Source organism: Stylophora pistillata, chromosome 4, assembly GCF_964205215.1.
Source record: "Stylophora pistillata chromosome 4, jaStyPist1.2, whole genome shotgun sequence".
NCBI classification, from domain to species: domain Eukaryota; kingdom Metazoa; phylum Cnidaria; class Anthozoa; order Scleractinia; family Pocilloporidae; genus Stylophora; species Stylophora pistillata.
This window is the reverse complement of record NC_142522.1, coordinates 3905001-3919819: the sequence shown is the minus strand read 5'-3', so window position 1 is coordinate 3919819 and position 14819 is coordinate 3905001. Positions and strand designations below refer to the sequence as shown.

General features: G+C 39.3%; 1 protein-coding gene across 1 annotated transcript; it reads left to right on the top strand.

Annotated features, from left to right (window-relative positions):
• Positions 1 to 12: 12 nt before the first annotated feature.
• Positions 13 to 7234, top strand: LOC111327086 (zinc finger CCCH-type antiviral protein 1). Its single transcript, XM_022931188.2, is given in 7 exon segments — positions 13 to 1558; positions 2290 to 2548; positions 3029 to 3254; positions 3351 to 3541; positions 3835 to 4071; positions 4628 to 5709; positions 5712 to 7234. Coding segments are annotated over 7 exon segments (3891 nt in total). The 5' UTR covers positions 13 to 57; the 3' UTR covers positions 6107 to 7234.
• The last annotated feature ends 7585 nt before the right edge of the window (positions 7235 to 14819 follow it).

The following is a 14819-nucleotide window of genomic DNA, read 5'->3' as shown; positions in this document are numbered from 1 at the left end:
CACTACCCAGTTTCGTTTCCGGGACACGTAATTATCTTCGAGACATTAGTTGACAAAATGGCAGATGATCACGTTTTGCAAACTAAACTCTTTAACTTCATTTGCAGTAGCGGGGGTTTTGTCGACTTAGCTGTTATTTTAAAGCCATCGTCGCCTTTAGGAAGCAGAAAAAGCCAAGAGTCAGCCAAGAAATGGTTGGAAAGTCGTCAAGGACCTCAGGCTGGTTTCGCCTGTGTCTTAGACCAAAATGGCGAAATCACTGGTGTACGAGTTCATTTGCGAAAGAAAGTTTGTTACAGATATGCGACAAAAGGGGTCTGTCGCTTTCGAGGACGTAAGAAAGGCAACTGCAAATACTGGCACATTTGTAAAACCTTCTTGGAAGGGAAATGTAACGAATTTTGTAAGCTTTCGCATGATTTTTACAGCGACGATAACTGGGAAATAGCGGAAAACCATAACCTTCCTGAAGATAAATATTCAAACGGCGCAATGAAGAAAATTGTGTCTTGGAGCTTGCCACAGGTTTGTGAGTTGTATCAAAGAAATGAATGTGCATGGAGCGAATGTCCTTATGTTCATGTTTGTGCCCAGTTTATTCAAGAATCGTCGCATTCAAATTGTGTCTTGTCACATGATTTACAAGACTTTCATAACTTCACGATTCTCGAGAAATATGACTTGGTACCATCCAGTAAAGTAATTAACATTGATTTTGTTCGATGTAATGTATTGAGGGTAAATGAACAGAAACGCATCAAGCCCATAGCTGTTGTCAGTTCTGATCCGGCAAGATCACAGACTTCGTTACAGTCCTCACAAGCTCAAAGGGTTTCTGGATTTAAGCCTTCGGTTCCCTGGACCCCTTGTTTTCCAACCGAATGGAGAGTTTTCGAATGTCTGTGTAAAGAACATGGCTCATCGGCTTCTTTCCAAAATATTGCAGGTCGGAAGGATTTATTCCCTAATGGAGTAGAGAGCGCCGAACGATGGTTTCGTGAAGCGAAGCAGGGAAGCTTCTTGATTACCAGAGGTAGCCAAGGAACGATTGCAGAAGTCAGGGCTTTCTCCGCAAAAGCTCGCATTTGTGTGACTTACAATGAGAATGGAAGATGCCACAGATGTGAGTGCTCATGTCTGCATATTTGTAGAGATTTCCTCATTGACTCTTGTAGCAATGGTGTAACATGTCCGCTAAATCACCACTTTCACAATCAGAGAGACGAGGCCTTTCTGATCAGAATCAAGCTTGACCAGTTTACCGACCAGCAGCTCCAACAGCTTGTACTGTCCTCAACACCTCGGATTTGTGTCGAATACAACAATGGCATTTGCAATCGTGGTGATAATTGCAACAGGATTCACATGTGTTGTGGTCATATCAGGAAATGTTGCAGTGATATGAAAGAATGCGGCTTGGATCATGCGGAAGCCATGGACACTCACCACACTCAGGCAGTTCTTGAGCGTTATTTGCTACACAACGTCGGCAAGCATGAAGCAAAAACGATGATTCTTGATGATAAACTTTGTCTTTCAGGCAGAGAGAAAGCAAAGGGTAAGTATCTGTTTTAACTCTTTCCTTTCCTTAGGTATCTTGTCTTTATACACTTCAACAGTGACCCAGGAAATCAAGACAAAATTACAATGTTTTCGCATTCGCAGTATGAGGTTTTGGGTGCATGCAAATTTTCTGAAGAGTCTTTGATGACACTGAAAAAGTTATGGGTCTAGTTGTTTTACGCGGTCGTTTCCACCTTATCTGCAATCAGCTTTTAAGCATAGGTTTTACAAAACTTGAAAATTACCCAAGCCAGGAAAACGATTGTTACTTCGAGTTTTTTCATGCAAACCATCTTGATTCACTCGGGTTTAGCGTGCCTATACAGTAAATAAGGGTAATTGAACTGAGTGAAGTGAAATTTGGTCTGTGATAATACACGCCATCCCAAATCACAACAATTTACTATTATTTCAGACTAAGATATCACGACGCGAAGTTAAATTACTAAATAGATGCATCCCCTCATTTTTCTGCAGACTGACTGGTCAGATAGAAAGGCCTTGAAATCTTAAACGTTGCATTCTTATTGACTTAAAAAAAATGCGATTTTGAGCAAAACTAGTGCGATTTATGAATACATCGCAATGCTAGGAGCCAATTATACTACAAGATCACTAGTGATTTAAAATGTGTCTTAGAGATTTATAGTTACTGTAGTTTGAAGGTTTTTCATGTTCATTATATTCATACGGAGCAATATGTTTTGATCGTCATTACGTTTGAAGGACACATACACAAGGACAAGCCAGGTGCTTACATCTGCTCAGGATTTCTTATTGACGAATGTGAAGTAGGCACGAGATGCCCACAGCATCACTTATATAAGCCATACCACTGGCAGTACAAAGTGTTTCAGTCCGATGAATGGAAAAGCTTTGTTGATACGGACTGCTTTGCGCTGGAGAAGTTCTATTGCGACGTGAATGTCGAGGCGCCAGTTAATTTCAATCCAGCACAATCTCTTGACCTCTCTTCTCTCCAAAGGCAAGTAAATGTGGTTACACACAAACTGGTTTTCTTTAATTATGGAGTTGCTGGTCAAAGCGATAGCTCAAAAAATTATTCATCGTGGTAAAGTTAACTAGTGGCTTCCAATTTCACTGTGCCTGAGCCTGTAAATCGATTTAGTATACACACCACTATTTCAGTGATAGTTGAATTAAAAGTGCTTTTTACTACGAAAATATGAAATCCTACTCTGAAAATGGCGCTGCTTGAACATTCGTTTTTGAGACTTATGATTGGTAAATAGTCAAGCATGGCCATCAGTGGAAGTTTTGGATATCATGAGAAACTTGCACAAAGACGGAAGATTTAGCCATCTGAGATAAGCAATACATGACACTCCTTGAAATTATTTCTCAAAAACGTGAATTGACATGGTAATGCAAAGATGAGATATTTTTTGAGTTAAGTAAAGCCTCTTGAAAACTAATCTCGTGAATATAATTTATTTTTTAACAGAAATTTTAGAGTCCTTGTCAATGGATATGAAGTCAAGATTGACGTAAATGATATGACTATGACCATTTTGGAAAGATCACCACCACGTCGCGAATTCGCCGGAGCATTAAGGCGGATATCTACCATGCCTCGATTAACTTTTCCTTGTGGTGCCATGGTTACGAACTGGACATGGTACTGGAAAGACAATGGCAATGTTTGGCGCAGGTACAATGAAGATAATTCGGTAAGCTTGTAGAAATTCCCTACTTGTTTTATTTAAACTGTAGAGAAAATAAAATTCTATGATAAACTTAAATGTGTTATACTCATCATTCTGCAGGGCCATATTGAGCAAGCCTTTCTTGACGGCCGCCTCAATTACAGGTTTAAAACCTCAGAGCACGAATACAACTTAATTTTTCATTCAACAACTGATATGCATCAAATAAATCTGAAACTTGGAACCAAGAGGGCGGTTAAGAGACGACCCGAAAAAGCTTTAACAAATGAGGACATTGAAGACTTGATATGGTATGTATGTATTGTGGTTTTATCGTTGTCAGTGTGCAGAAATCCAAACCCTTGTTTACTTTCCCCTCCTTCTCTTCTTTCCGTTCTGCAATAACACACACAGCGAAATGTAAACTTTGTGACTAGCTCAGTCTCAAGAATTTTGCATGGAACACTTGATTATCTCACAATTGAGGGATCGAGTGGAACCTGACGCAGCGTATGGGGTGTAAAAATGGGAATGAAAGGAGTGGGGATCATGTTTCATAATGTTTTCAGTTACAAGTTTTTTCCCGCTCTACCATTTTTTGTAGGGCTTACGGGGATTCCTCTAGAAGGAGAAAGATAGAAAACAGAACAGCAAGATATGACGTTCCAAACCATTGGTCTTCCATGCCACCCAGTGGGCAGTATATTCGCGTCATGTTAGCGACATCATCGGAGGAATATAAAGAAGTGGAACAATTGTTCCGAAAGTCGATGAACGACTACATTTCAATCGAAAGGATCGAGCGTGTACAGAACCCTTTCATGTGGGAGAAGTATTGCAGGTAAGAAAGAAAAAATAACTCAGAAAAAAATCATTTAAAAGGTATGAAATGAAAGTGGAGAGTCATTTGACCATAACCTTGCACGAGGTATAAATATAGAAGTTTATATGTAACAATTATTCGCCAAAGCCGGGCGAGGTGAATATCGTCGAATAATCCCCGAGACGAAGTCCAGGGGATTATTCGACAATATTCACTGAACCTGAGGCGAATAATTGTTTTAGTATAATTTCAGAGCTGAACAACAGAGAAATTTATAAAATCATAACATTTTATTAACATTTATTAACATTTTATTTCAACATTTTATATAAACCGCGTGGAGCGGTTTAGATAGCGTCATATAAGGAACCGCTCGACCAATCAGATTGCTGGAAACTCTTTGCTCAGCTCTGAAATTATACTAAATTTATATAATTATATATAGGGAAATGAAATATAGCGTGGACACTTGAGATGCAATTAAATAGAATTTCACAAATACTTATTGGGCCTGTTGGCCATTGGTCATTAACTTTTCTCACCCACAATAAGTCCTTTTGTTTCCTCTTGTTAGGAAGAAACAGAATATGAGGTTAATAGCTAGAAGAAATCGCCAGGCTGTCGATGAGAAGAACCTGTTTCACGGAACCAGTCCAGACTCGGTGGAGGCCATCTGCAAACAAAACTTTGATTGGCGTCTACACGGAAGAAACGCTTCCAAGTATGGCGAAGGAAGCTATTTTGCAGTCAATGCATCTTACAGCCATTCCTACGCAAAGAGAGATGGCAATATGTCTCAATTCATGTTCTTGACCAAAGTTCTCGTTGGCTCATATACAGAGGGTCATTCCAGTTATCGGAGACCACCGCCGAAGCAACCGTTAGATCCCGCCAGCGATTTGTACGACTCTTGTGTAGATAACAAGTCCAATCCAACAATCTTCGTGGTCTTTGACACCGATCAGTTCTACCCAGAGTACATAATCCAATATTCCTCTGCTCCGCAGAAATTACCCACTAGAAATACGACAGCAAGACTCCAGCCGAAACCTTTAAGTATTCAAACCTCTCTTAGTAGCCTCAGCACAGTATCTAAACCGAGCCTACCTACCGGCAACAATAGCAGCTATTCAGTTTCCGCTGTATCTACACAGCCTAAAGCACCCACTAGAAATATGGTAGCAAGGCCCCAGCCGAAACCTTTAAGTACTCAAACTTCCTATAATATCCCCAGCGCAATATCTAAACTGAGCCTACCTGCCGACAACAGAAGTAGCTATTCAGCTCATGATGTATCTGCACAGCCGAAAACATCCACTCGAAATACCACAAGACCCCAGCCGAATCGTTCAAGCTTTCAAACCATCCACGATAACTTCAACACAGCATCAAGGCCAAGTCTACTTGCTAGTAGTAGTACTAGCTATTTAGTTCTCCCCGCATCTAGATCAAGTATTGCCAGCACCGATGCAACACCCTTCTCAAGGAATCTAGGCACCGCTCCCAACGCTAATGGATCTACCGGTCGTGGTGGTCATTCTACAGTTTCCCAAGCATCCTCGCAGCAACCACCATCAACTACCATGCCAGTATTTCCAACCTCTCAAACGTACCCTCGTGGGATTTTGAAGAAGCCTTCCACCAGTAATAGTAGTCTGCCACTACCTCTTGGTCGAATGGATCTTTAGTGAGTAATGATAAGCAAACTGTGTCCCAAACAACATCTGGAGCAACCCTTGTACCCAGGGCTACATCTGCTCAAACCAACCACCAAGAATTTCCAAAGCAACAACACATCACATCCTGTAAAGCAAATGAAGCAAGCGAAAGTAGCAGCTCATCAGCCAATGGAAACCCGACAAATACAAGTAATCTCGACGAAGCATTTTCTCCGAGCCGATTGCTGAGAGATTTGCGAGATGAATTGCTCTCACATCGTTTCAATTCGGAATCGAGTGCTTCTCATGAAAAACCATCTGGATCTTCAGGGAGTAACCATAGTTCGCAAGCAGCAGGCCACCCCAAAAAGAAAAAGGAGTGCATGATCATGTAACGTAAAAGTATCTTCACTTAAACATTTCAGGGTCTAACTCCTTTATCTCCACGTTTTTGCGCAAATATTACTGCGGTTACAAATGTCTCCAAAAAATTCGAGTGCAAAACTGTCCTTTCACTGCCTTGTTCTATAATCTTCTGCTTGATATCCTTAGTGTACAGTTAGGTCTGTTTTCTAACAGCAAACAGCCTTGGTTACTGTATTTGCTTGATTGAACACCGCGGATGGAAGTATATTACGACTAAACGCCGCCTGCGAATACACACCCTATTACATCGCAGGAAAGCGATGTTTATTGGAAGGTTAAGCAAAAGAACAAGTACGATACAACTCAATAATCCTTTCACCATACCCAGTTTGTGGACAAATAAAGTACATGCAAAAAAAATTTCAAGTCCATCTAAGCAAGAAAAAGGGAGACTGTAACTTTGTTGAAAATGATTTGAAGAAATTTGATTCTAGAATGCCGCACGGCCAGAGACATAGAATTCAGTGGGAGGCCTTGGCCAGTCCTGGCTGTGACGTTCATTCGATTAAATGAAGTAGAAATGAATTCATAGTGGGAGCCAGTTGTTAGGTAACAAGACGATCCTAGATCGTAAGTCGGGCTACAGGGAGACGTGCTGTTATGAGTGTTGACCATTCGTGGTGCGAAGTGGTTCTAAAAAGAAATACTAAGGAGGTACCAAGGTCCTGGTTTGTGGGCGTGGCATGAAATTTTTTTTTCACCCCTGCGAGACACCAATTCTACAACAAAGCACTCACATATTTTGATGCAATGCCCTGAAAGTTATCACAGAAGCTGCTACTGTGGACCTTTTGAGGCTGGACAGCCTAAGAGGTACCAAACCCACCTTTTTTAACCCCTAAAAGGTACAATGAGCACCCCAGTCCCTTTTACTTAAGGAGTCCCTCTTTCCCAAGGGTGATAAGTACATACCAATTGATGCACGTGTTAAAGAGATATATTATGAAATTGTAATCATAACGGTCTGAATGCAAGGAAGTATATTTCACCGTGAAAACATTGTATGTATAGCATACCTCACCATCATCATCATCATCTTAATTTTGCACTATTTATATCATTGACCACAAGTGAGATAAAATAAAAGGAGAAAAATAGAGTTCTACACATTGTAGGAAAGGGAAAGTGTGTACTGACCATAGCAGCAATGGCTTTTGAGATGGTCACTACCACATGATTTCACGAGGAAAATATTTATTAAAAGCTAGCATGCTATATTTAATTTTGAGATTTTCAGGAGGGAAAAAGGAATATAAAAAGTAATACATTAAGCAATAAAAAAGTAATACATTAAGCAATAAAAAAGTAATACATTAAGCAATAATCATTATTTATACTCAATTGATTGTGCAATTATATACCTAATATGTACCTAATTATATAGAGCGTTTTCACATGACGTCACATTTTTCGCGGGAAAGTTGAGTCGCCATGTTGGTGTTCACATTTTTCAACATGTCGGGATATCCTCTCTCAGATTATGCGAACACGTTCGATCCCCACGTGAAAAATCGTTATCTAGAGAAGATTTCTTGTGTTGGAATCGATCCTCTCTTGTTATCAGACAAAAAATACGATCCAGAGTGCCTGCCTCTGGTCGAATCCATGGATTTATTGTTGTTTTTGGTGCTTGACACGAGTTATTACAGTAAGGACCATTTTAAGGCGTATAGAAGTCTACAGAACATGGTTGTAAACATGAAAGTGTTGCTATTGAAACTTATGAAAAGATCATGAAGGAAAAGCACATCGACTTTCAGGTAACGAAATGTGGTACGTTTATCAATAAACACTAGAGAGCTTTAGATTCGAGTGCGAGAACGAGTACGAGTACGAGTTTTAACCGCGCGAGATCTGGCTCTAGTATCTCGTACTCTTAGTCGTGCTGACGGAAATTGTAACTTTAGATTGCAAACAAATGTATCGATCCGAGTGCGATGGTTTTACTTTAACAATATCACCATGTTTAGCCGAAAAAACTATCCTAGAAGCATCCGGTTACCTCCTTAGAGATGAAGAGATTGACGAAGAAGATTTCCTGGCGATTTATGAAATCACAACGATGAGAAGGCAACATCCTTTCAAGCAGTATGAAAGGATTGACGATGTTTTGACGCCATTTCTCCTGAAGAGTTTGCAGCCGAGCTCAGGTTTGGCATCACAGGATTGCCTCTCCTTCTTCGGGCTTTAGCAATTCCAGAAATGTTTACTTGTGCCAATAGCACGGTATGTTCAGGAACGAAAGGACTGTTGATTTTATTGAAACTTTTTTCTTACCCATGTCGTCTCTCGGATATGATTCCTCGCTTTGTTCAGTGCCCGAGCTGAGCTTAATCTTAAACGAGGTGATCAGCTTTATTTACACAAACCATAGATACTTGCTCAGAGATCTCGATCAACCCTGGCTGAGTAGCCAACATCTGGAAGACTTTACTCTTGCTGTCCATGGAAAGGGAACAGCTCTTGAGAATTGCTAGGGGTTTGTAGACCTGACAGTTCGCCCAATTTGTCGCCCAGGAGAGAACCAGCGTGTACCCAATGGGCACAAAAGGGTACCTGCCCTAAAGGTTCAATCATTTGTTGCGCCAAATGGTTTAATAGCCAATTTGTATGGACCAGTTGGTAAGCTAATACGATTATTTGCATCGTTCTGCAGTAATGCCTCCCCTTATTTAAGCCCCCAAATTTGAAACTGAATTGAAGTGTCACCACCGTAAATCCTCGAATTAGTGCCCCCACGAATAAACACTCCCTTCGAATAAGTGCCCCTCCTATGGACCAAAAATTTAAAATAAGTACCCCCCTCAAATAAGTGCCCCCTCCCCTCCCCTCCCCTCCCCTCATTTTGTGGGTGAGTACTGAGACAGTAAAGGATGCATAGTTTTCATCATGTAGTATTAGATTTGTACATTGCACTAATGGTGAGTTAAACTCTAGGATCAGTTTTTATGTCAATAAATAGTTAATTTTGTTTATGTGTAGATGATGTATTAAAAAAATGGTCATGTCAGGCCACCATTTGGGAAAAATTAAATAAGTGCCCCCCCTCAACTAAGTCCCCCCCTTGAATAAGCACCCTCATTTTCTCATAAATTTGAATTAAGCTCCCTGGGCGCTAATTGATTTGAGGATCTACGGTATCTACACCTAGAGGAGTGGGCTGGAAAGATCAAATCTTTCTGGAAACATTTTTGGTAGTCAGCCCCTTGGTAAGAGCTTCATTGAAAGTAGCCTACCCTTGAATCCTTACACAAATATCTATAACCCAGCCCCTACTAAATCAAAATGGCTATTAACCAATTAACTTGGAAAATTTAAAAAAAAAATTAAATTAAATCACAGTTTGTAACTCAACAGTTACCTGCAGCTACAAGAGTGTTATAACACTAGCTACTGATATAAATCCAAGTATGTTTACTCTATAAATTGTCATTTCAGAGGGTAAAAGGCATGATGCTGGTATGTTAAGAATGTCTGGCATCCTTCATAACCTTCAGCAGCATTCATTTGATACCAGTGGACAACCACTGTGTATATATGGCGACCTTGCCTATCCACTCAGAATTCATCTTCAAGGATGAAGTAAAATCAGGGAAGCTGTGGAGTGGGTGTTTATCCATGGTTACATGCCACACCTGACTTTTTGTGTAGGTGTGATTGCTGTGGGAGTGGATGTGGGGAGGTCAAATGCCCCTATTGTTTAAAGGATACAGACTTGGAGAAGTATATTAACAAATACAACTCTTGTTTGAAGTCAGAAAATGGAGATTCAAGTTTGAAAAGGTAGCATGCCTACTTTTACCAAATCCAATAGTAAATATTCACTGCTGAAAAGCTTTACTGTGACTTTGTTGTTTGTGGTTTTCGTGAGCAAATTGATCTCTTCTGTGAAAGATTTTTCCCTGATGTCAGCCACTGGCACTCTGTTGTTTCCAAACTTAATCACTTCTGGAGATACTGTGTGCTACCAGAAATTTTGGGAAGGTGGTATACTCAAAAGTGAAGTTTTTCTCATTCATCCCCTGATCCCAATTCTGCTTGTTTTTGCAGACAGGCAACTAGAGGGCCTGTGGTAACATGCACAAACCAAGCATGTCCCATCTCTACTTTTCATTTATCTTGTTTGAAAATTACAAAAGTACCTAACAAGTGGTTTTGTCCCCTGTCTAAAAACACCAGCAGCCAAAAATGAAAAATCAAAATGCAAACAGACGAGAGATATTTTGGATGAAGCTCTCAAATTAGATTTTATCTGCACATGCAAACAGAAGCCACTGTGTTCAGATAAACTGCTGACATGCCACAACCCATTTTGCCAAGGTAGAAAGTTTTTTCATTTGCCCTGCTTATACTTCAAGCGGATGCTGAACAATGCAATGACAACTTGGGAATGTATGGTGCACGTGTGTAAGTCTTGAAGGGTTAAAAACCACAACAGGCAAAATAAATGCAACAACAACGTCTGGGGTGAACAGGGAAGGGTTCCTGAATAGACCCTTCCATTTATTACATTGCCCAACATGGCAAACAATGTACAAATTAACAACAAACAATAGGGAGGGAAGGGAGGGGAACGAAGCTAGGTTGTGTTAAAGGACATCTCAGACAAGCTGTATACAGCGCATGTCAGCAAACTTGCCCCAGGTCTCACTGGAGTTAAATACAAATAATAGCTGTTTTAACATAAATCAGGAGGAAAAACTGAACAAAGGTTGTTAATGACTCTTTCAATACATCTGATGATAGTGTTGTGATAACTGGTGTTTCAAAATGCTCTTCAGAAAAGCCAGCATCCCTTGCAAAGCTGAATGATGGGCATTACCAATTGATTTCATCACCCAATGGTTGGCTTGACTGTGATATTATCCATGAGGTACATGTTTGTCTAAGAAACATTAATCCAGATGTGGAGGGCTTTCAGAGACCAACTTTGGGCCCTGTTAGAAACTTCAATCAGGTTATTGGGGAATTTATTCAGATTCTGCATACTGGTAATGCCCACTGAGTATATGTAAGCTCAGTATGGTGTGAAGATGGCACTGTCAACTTGTATGACAGTTTGTATCATAACATTATTCTAAATGAAGTACAAGAGCAGGTACTCAATCTTGTTGGACGTTCAAATTTTACTAGCATTCAAGTTGTCCCTGTGCAACAACAGACAAGTAGCAGTGACTGTGGAGTATTTGCTGCCGCCTTTGCTACATGCCTTGCTTATGGTATACACCCTAAAACAATGCAATTTGATGTCCTTAAAATGAGAAACCATTTATATCAGTCTTTAAAATCTGATGTCTTGAAAATGTTTCCTAAATTTTAGACTGCTTAAGGTACATCTACAGTTAAAAATTTTTTGGAGAGAAAGAATACCCACTTTATTAGTGAAAATAAAATAGTTGCCCAATGCAATGGACCTGCATATTTGAATGCCCAAGATGGAGGGTAGGGACCCAGTCTATGTTGAATCGATCCCAATCTTTCGCAGCTTCTCCTGAAACGAAGTGCCGGCTGCAGACCCTAACACGTTCTAAAATATCATCAGTTAAGTCATCTCTACTTATCACACAGATCCACATTCTTCTTCGCTCAGAAGTAAGTTCTTCGGTGTACTCTCCTTGATTGACTATAACACGTGGGACACGAAAAAACCTTACTTTTTCAACGTTAGACCACTTCTTCCCTGTTTTGTTCCCACAGCTAATGACAAGGCAAAGGACCGTGATAAAGAAAATATAAATATTACACTATTGTCTTCTCAAAACCGTAAAATGTGCTCTAAATGTTTCCTGTCACAATACTCACAGGTGATTATCATGGAACATCAACATGACGGATGAACTCGGTTACGATGACGATAAAGAAATTTGGTCACGTGATTGAAAACACTCTATACCTAATAAGGACTTTCCCTGATTTTCTCCTTGAATTAATTGATGCAGATATCAATAGTTGGGATTGTCTCACTCTTGTGCTGTTGTCTAACTTTGGATTTGCTTTTGTTTCTAAAATTTATCTGTAGCAGTCTTTTCATTTTTGGAGCGGGTTCCAAATTATCATAATTATATTTTCGTCTGTGCTTTTGCATGTGTCTGATTTGATGAAGGTCCATGTTAGATGAGTAAGACAAAAATTGTATTTCATAGGAAACAATACCTGTTTTAAGTTTCTTTGTGACAATATTAATGTTAGAAATAGCTTGTTCTAATGATGGTCTACCACTTATTTTCATTTGTTGTATTACAAGTTCACAAGTATCTTCATGTGTCAATAAGGAGAATATCTACTTTGATCTGACTGTTTGTTGAAAAATACAAGTAATACCTAACAGTAACTTGCAAGCCACTATAAAAACAATAACCTTGTATTTCCACTGTAGTTGTTAAAAATTAAGTTTTCCAACTTTTTTTTCTAAATGAAACTGTTATATCGTCACCTTGTTTTGTTATACTTGTGTTACATTATATTAAGTTTCATCATGGTTGTGTTACGTGTACATGGATGCGCCTGCGCAGAAAAGAACAGGAATAAAAAGATCTTGGAATGTTCATGTTTATTGCTGGTTTGTTTATAATTTCGTCCTTGAATTTCCTAAGATACAACAGAAACCACTGGACAACATCCCATAACTTTGAGCTTTAATTTGGACTGATATCTCAACTCCAAAAACATTAAGACTCGGGTATAAATCTTACTTTTTAGATGCCAGTTGATGCCCATGTTACAATATAATTTATTTCCTCGGTCAGCTATGCGACATAGGGTTCTGGAATTCTAATAACTACAAGACTTTGTTACTTAGTAACACATTGCATAAAACCCTACAGGAGAGCATTGTTTTCAAGAGCAGTTGTGTTCTTCTCTCAAACTGTTCACTGCAGTTATTTCATATGTACTTATCTGCACTCCTCTGACTTCATAATTGTCACTGAGGGAGTGTATAGTCTGGAAATACTGTACTAAGCCCTGAACAGATGGTACTTCTAAAAGGACACATGTACCTGAGGGATGGCTTCTACCATATTCGTCTCTTGCATGAGAATCAAATATCTCATAACCTCCATTATCAGTATGATGGATACTGACACCATTTACATTCTATTGTCAGAATAAATGAAGAGTAATTTTGTGACGAGAGTGATTTGAAGTCCTTTCTGTAGACATACTGTACTGATATTCTACAATTATTGAATCACACTGTTAATATCACAACCATTAACAAACACCGCATGATGAGATCTGAAATCTTTTGCATACTTTATTTCTTTTGCAACATCATTTTGTTGTGCACACAACGCTGATTCGTCACACTTTTGTTGTATGCACGGCGCTACTTTGTCCAAATTATACGTTATTCACATTCATTTGACACCGTGTTGTTTGGTACCAAACAAACATTCCTGCATAACAAATGCGTGAATTTAATATTCGCACAAAAGCGACATAACTAGTGGAACGAGCAGAAAAATAACAACAGATAATATACTCTGCTTAAGCAAAAGCATAACAAAATTACGTAAGCTTAATAATCATGATGGAGGTCACATAAATATAACAATTACGTTTATCCTCACTGATGAAAGTCCAACATGGCATCTTTGTTGTCGTTTCCCAGATTTTGATCACGAGGCACCTTGTATTTATCAGCAAATGTTCTCCTGTCACTCTTTCCATATTTTCTGTTCACTGATGACTCATTCGATTTCTGGTTTCATTTTAGAGAGACCTTCACTAAATCATTTGATCCTTTTGTTACTTTGAGTTCGCGGAACGACCGGTTCGAAGTATACGCTCATTACACACGCGATATTTTAGAGAGGGTCTACCGCGAACGGTGTGTGGGTCTGTATGTTTGAGCGTAGAAAGATGACACAGATTGTTAACACATTCGACATTTCTGCCATTTTCGAAATCGCTCAGAAAAAGTTGCGCCTTAATCATTATGTGTCTGCGGTATTCGCCATTGCACGTGACGGACATTTGTGGAGAAACCCGATGGTAAACCGAGAGTCGGTTGCCCGATTAACATTGAACGCTTGCTTTAAGATAAAATAAAAAAAAAAAAAAAAAAAAAAAATGCGAAACAGTCTTTTATGTTTTTCTTTTCTAATCACAATGTATATAATTTTGCAAATAGTAATTTGTAGACGTTTTAGAGCAAAAATGGATAATTTTGTCACACTGTAAAACAATAATCGTAAAAAAGAAGGAAAAGAACGTGACGAGATGCACGTGAAAGGTGCTTGAAGTGGCTAGTAGTCACATGATTAGCGTGAGCCACTGATTCAACGAAGGACGACTACGCTTTTAATCCGGCGATTCTTTCGAGTTCACTGTGGACGTTATGTTAAGCATAGCCATGGAATACATTAACAAAGAAGTAAACAAATGAAAAAATATCCGCCTCCAGACTCACCTCTGAGTCACTTTTACTTATTTACGTAGAGACATTTGGCTGTTTGGATCGGTGTAGTGGTTACATGCCTGTGCAGAATGTAGCCCTTGTTAAAATTAGCCCAGCTTTTGCTTTACTTTACTTGCTTTCTGATCGACCAAAAACAATTAGAAAGTAACTCCGCGCAAAATATTTAAACAATAGAGTGTTTCTGTCGAGGAACTATCGGCTAATAGTTGCCCCGCGGAAATTTGATGTTCTTAAAAGAAATATTTGCCCGAGAAGCTTCG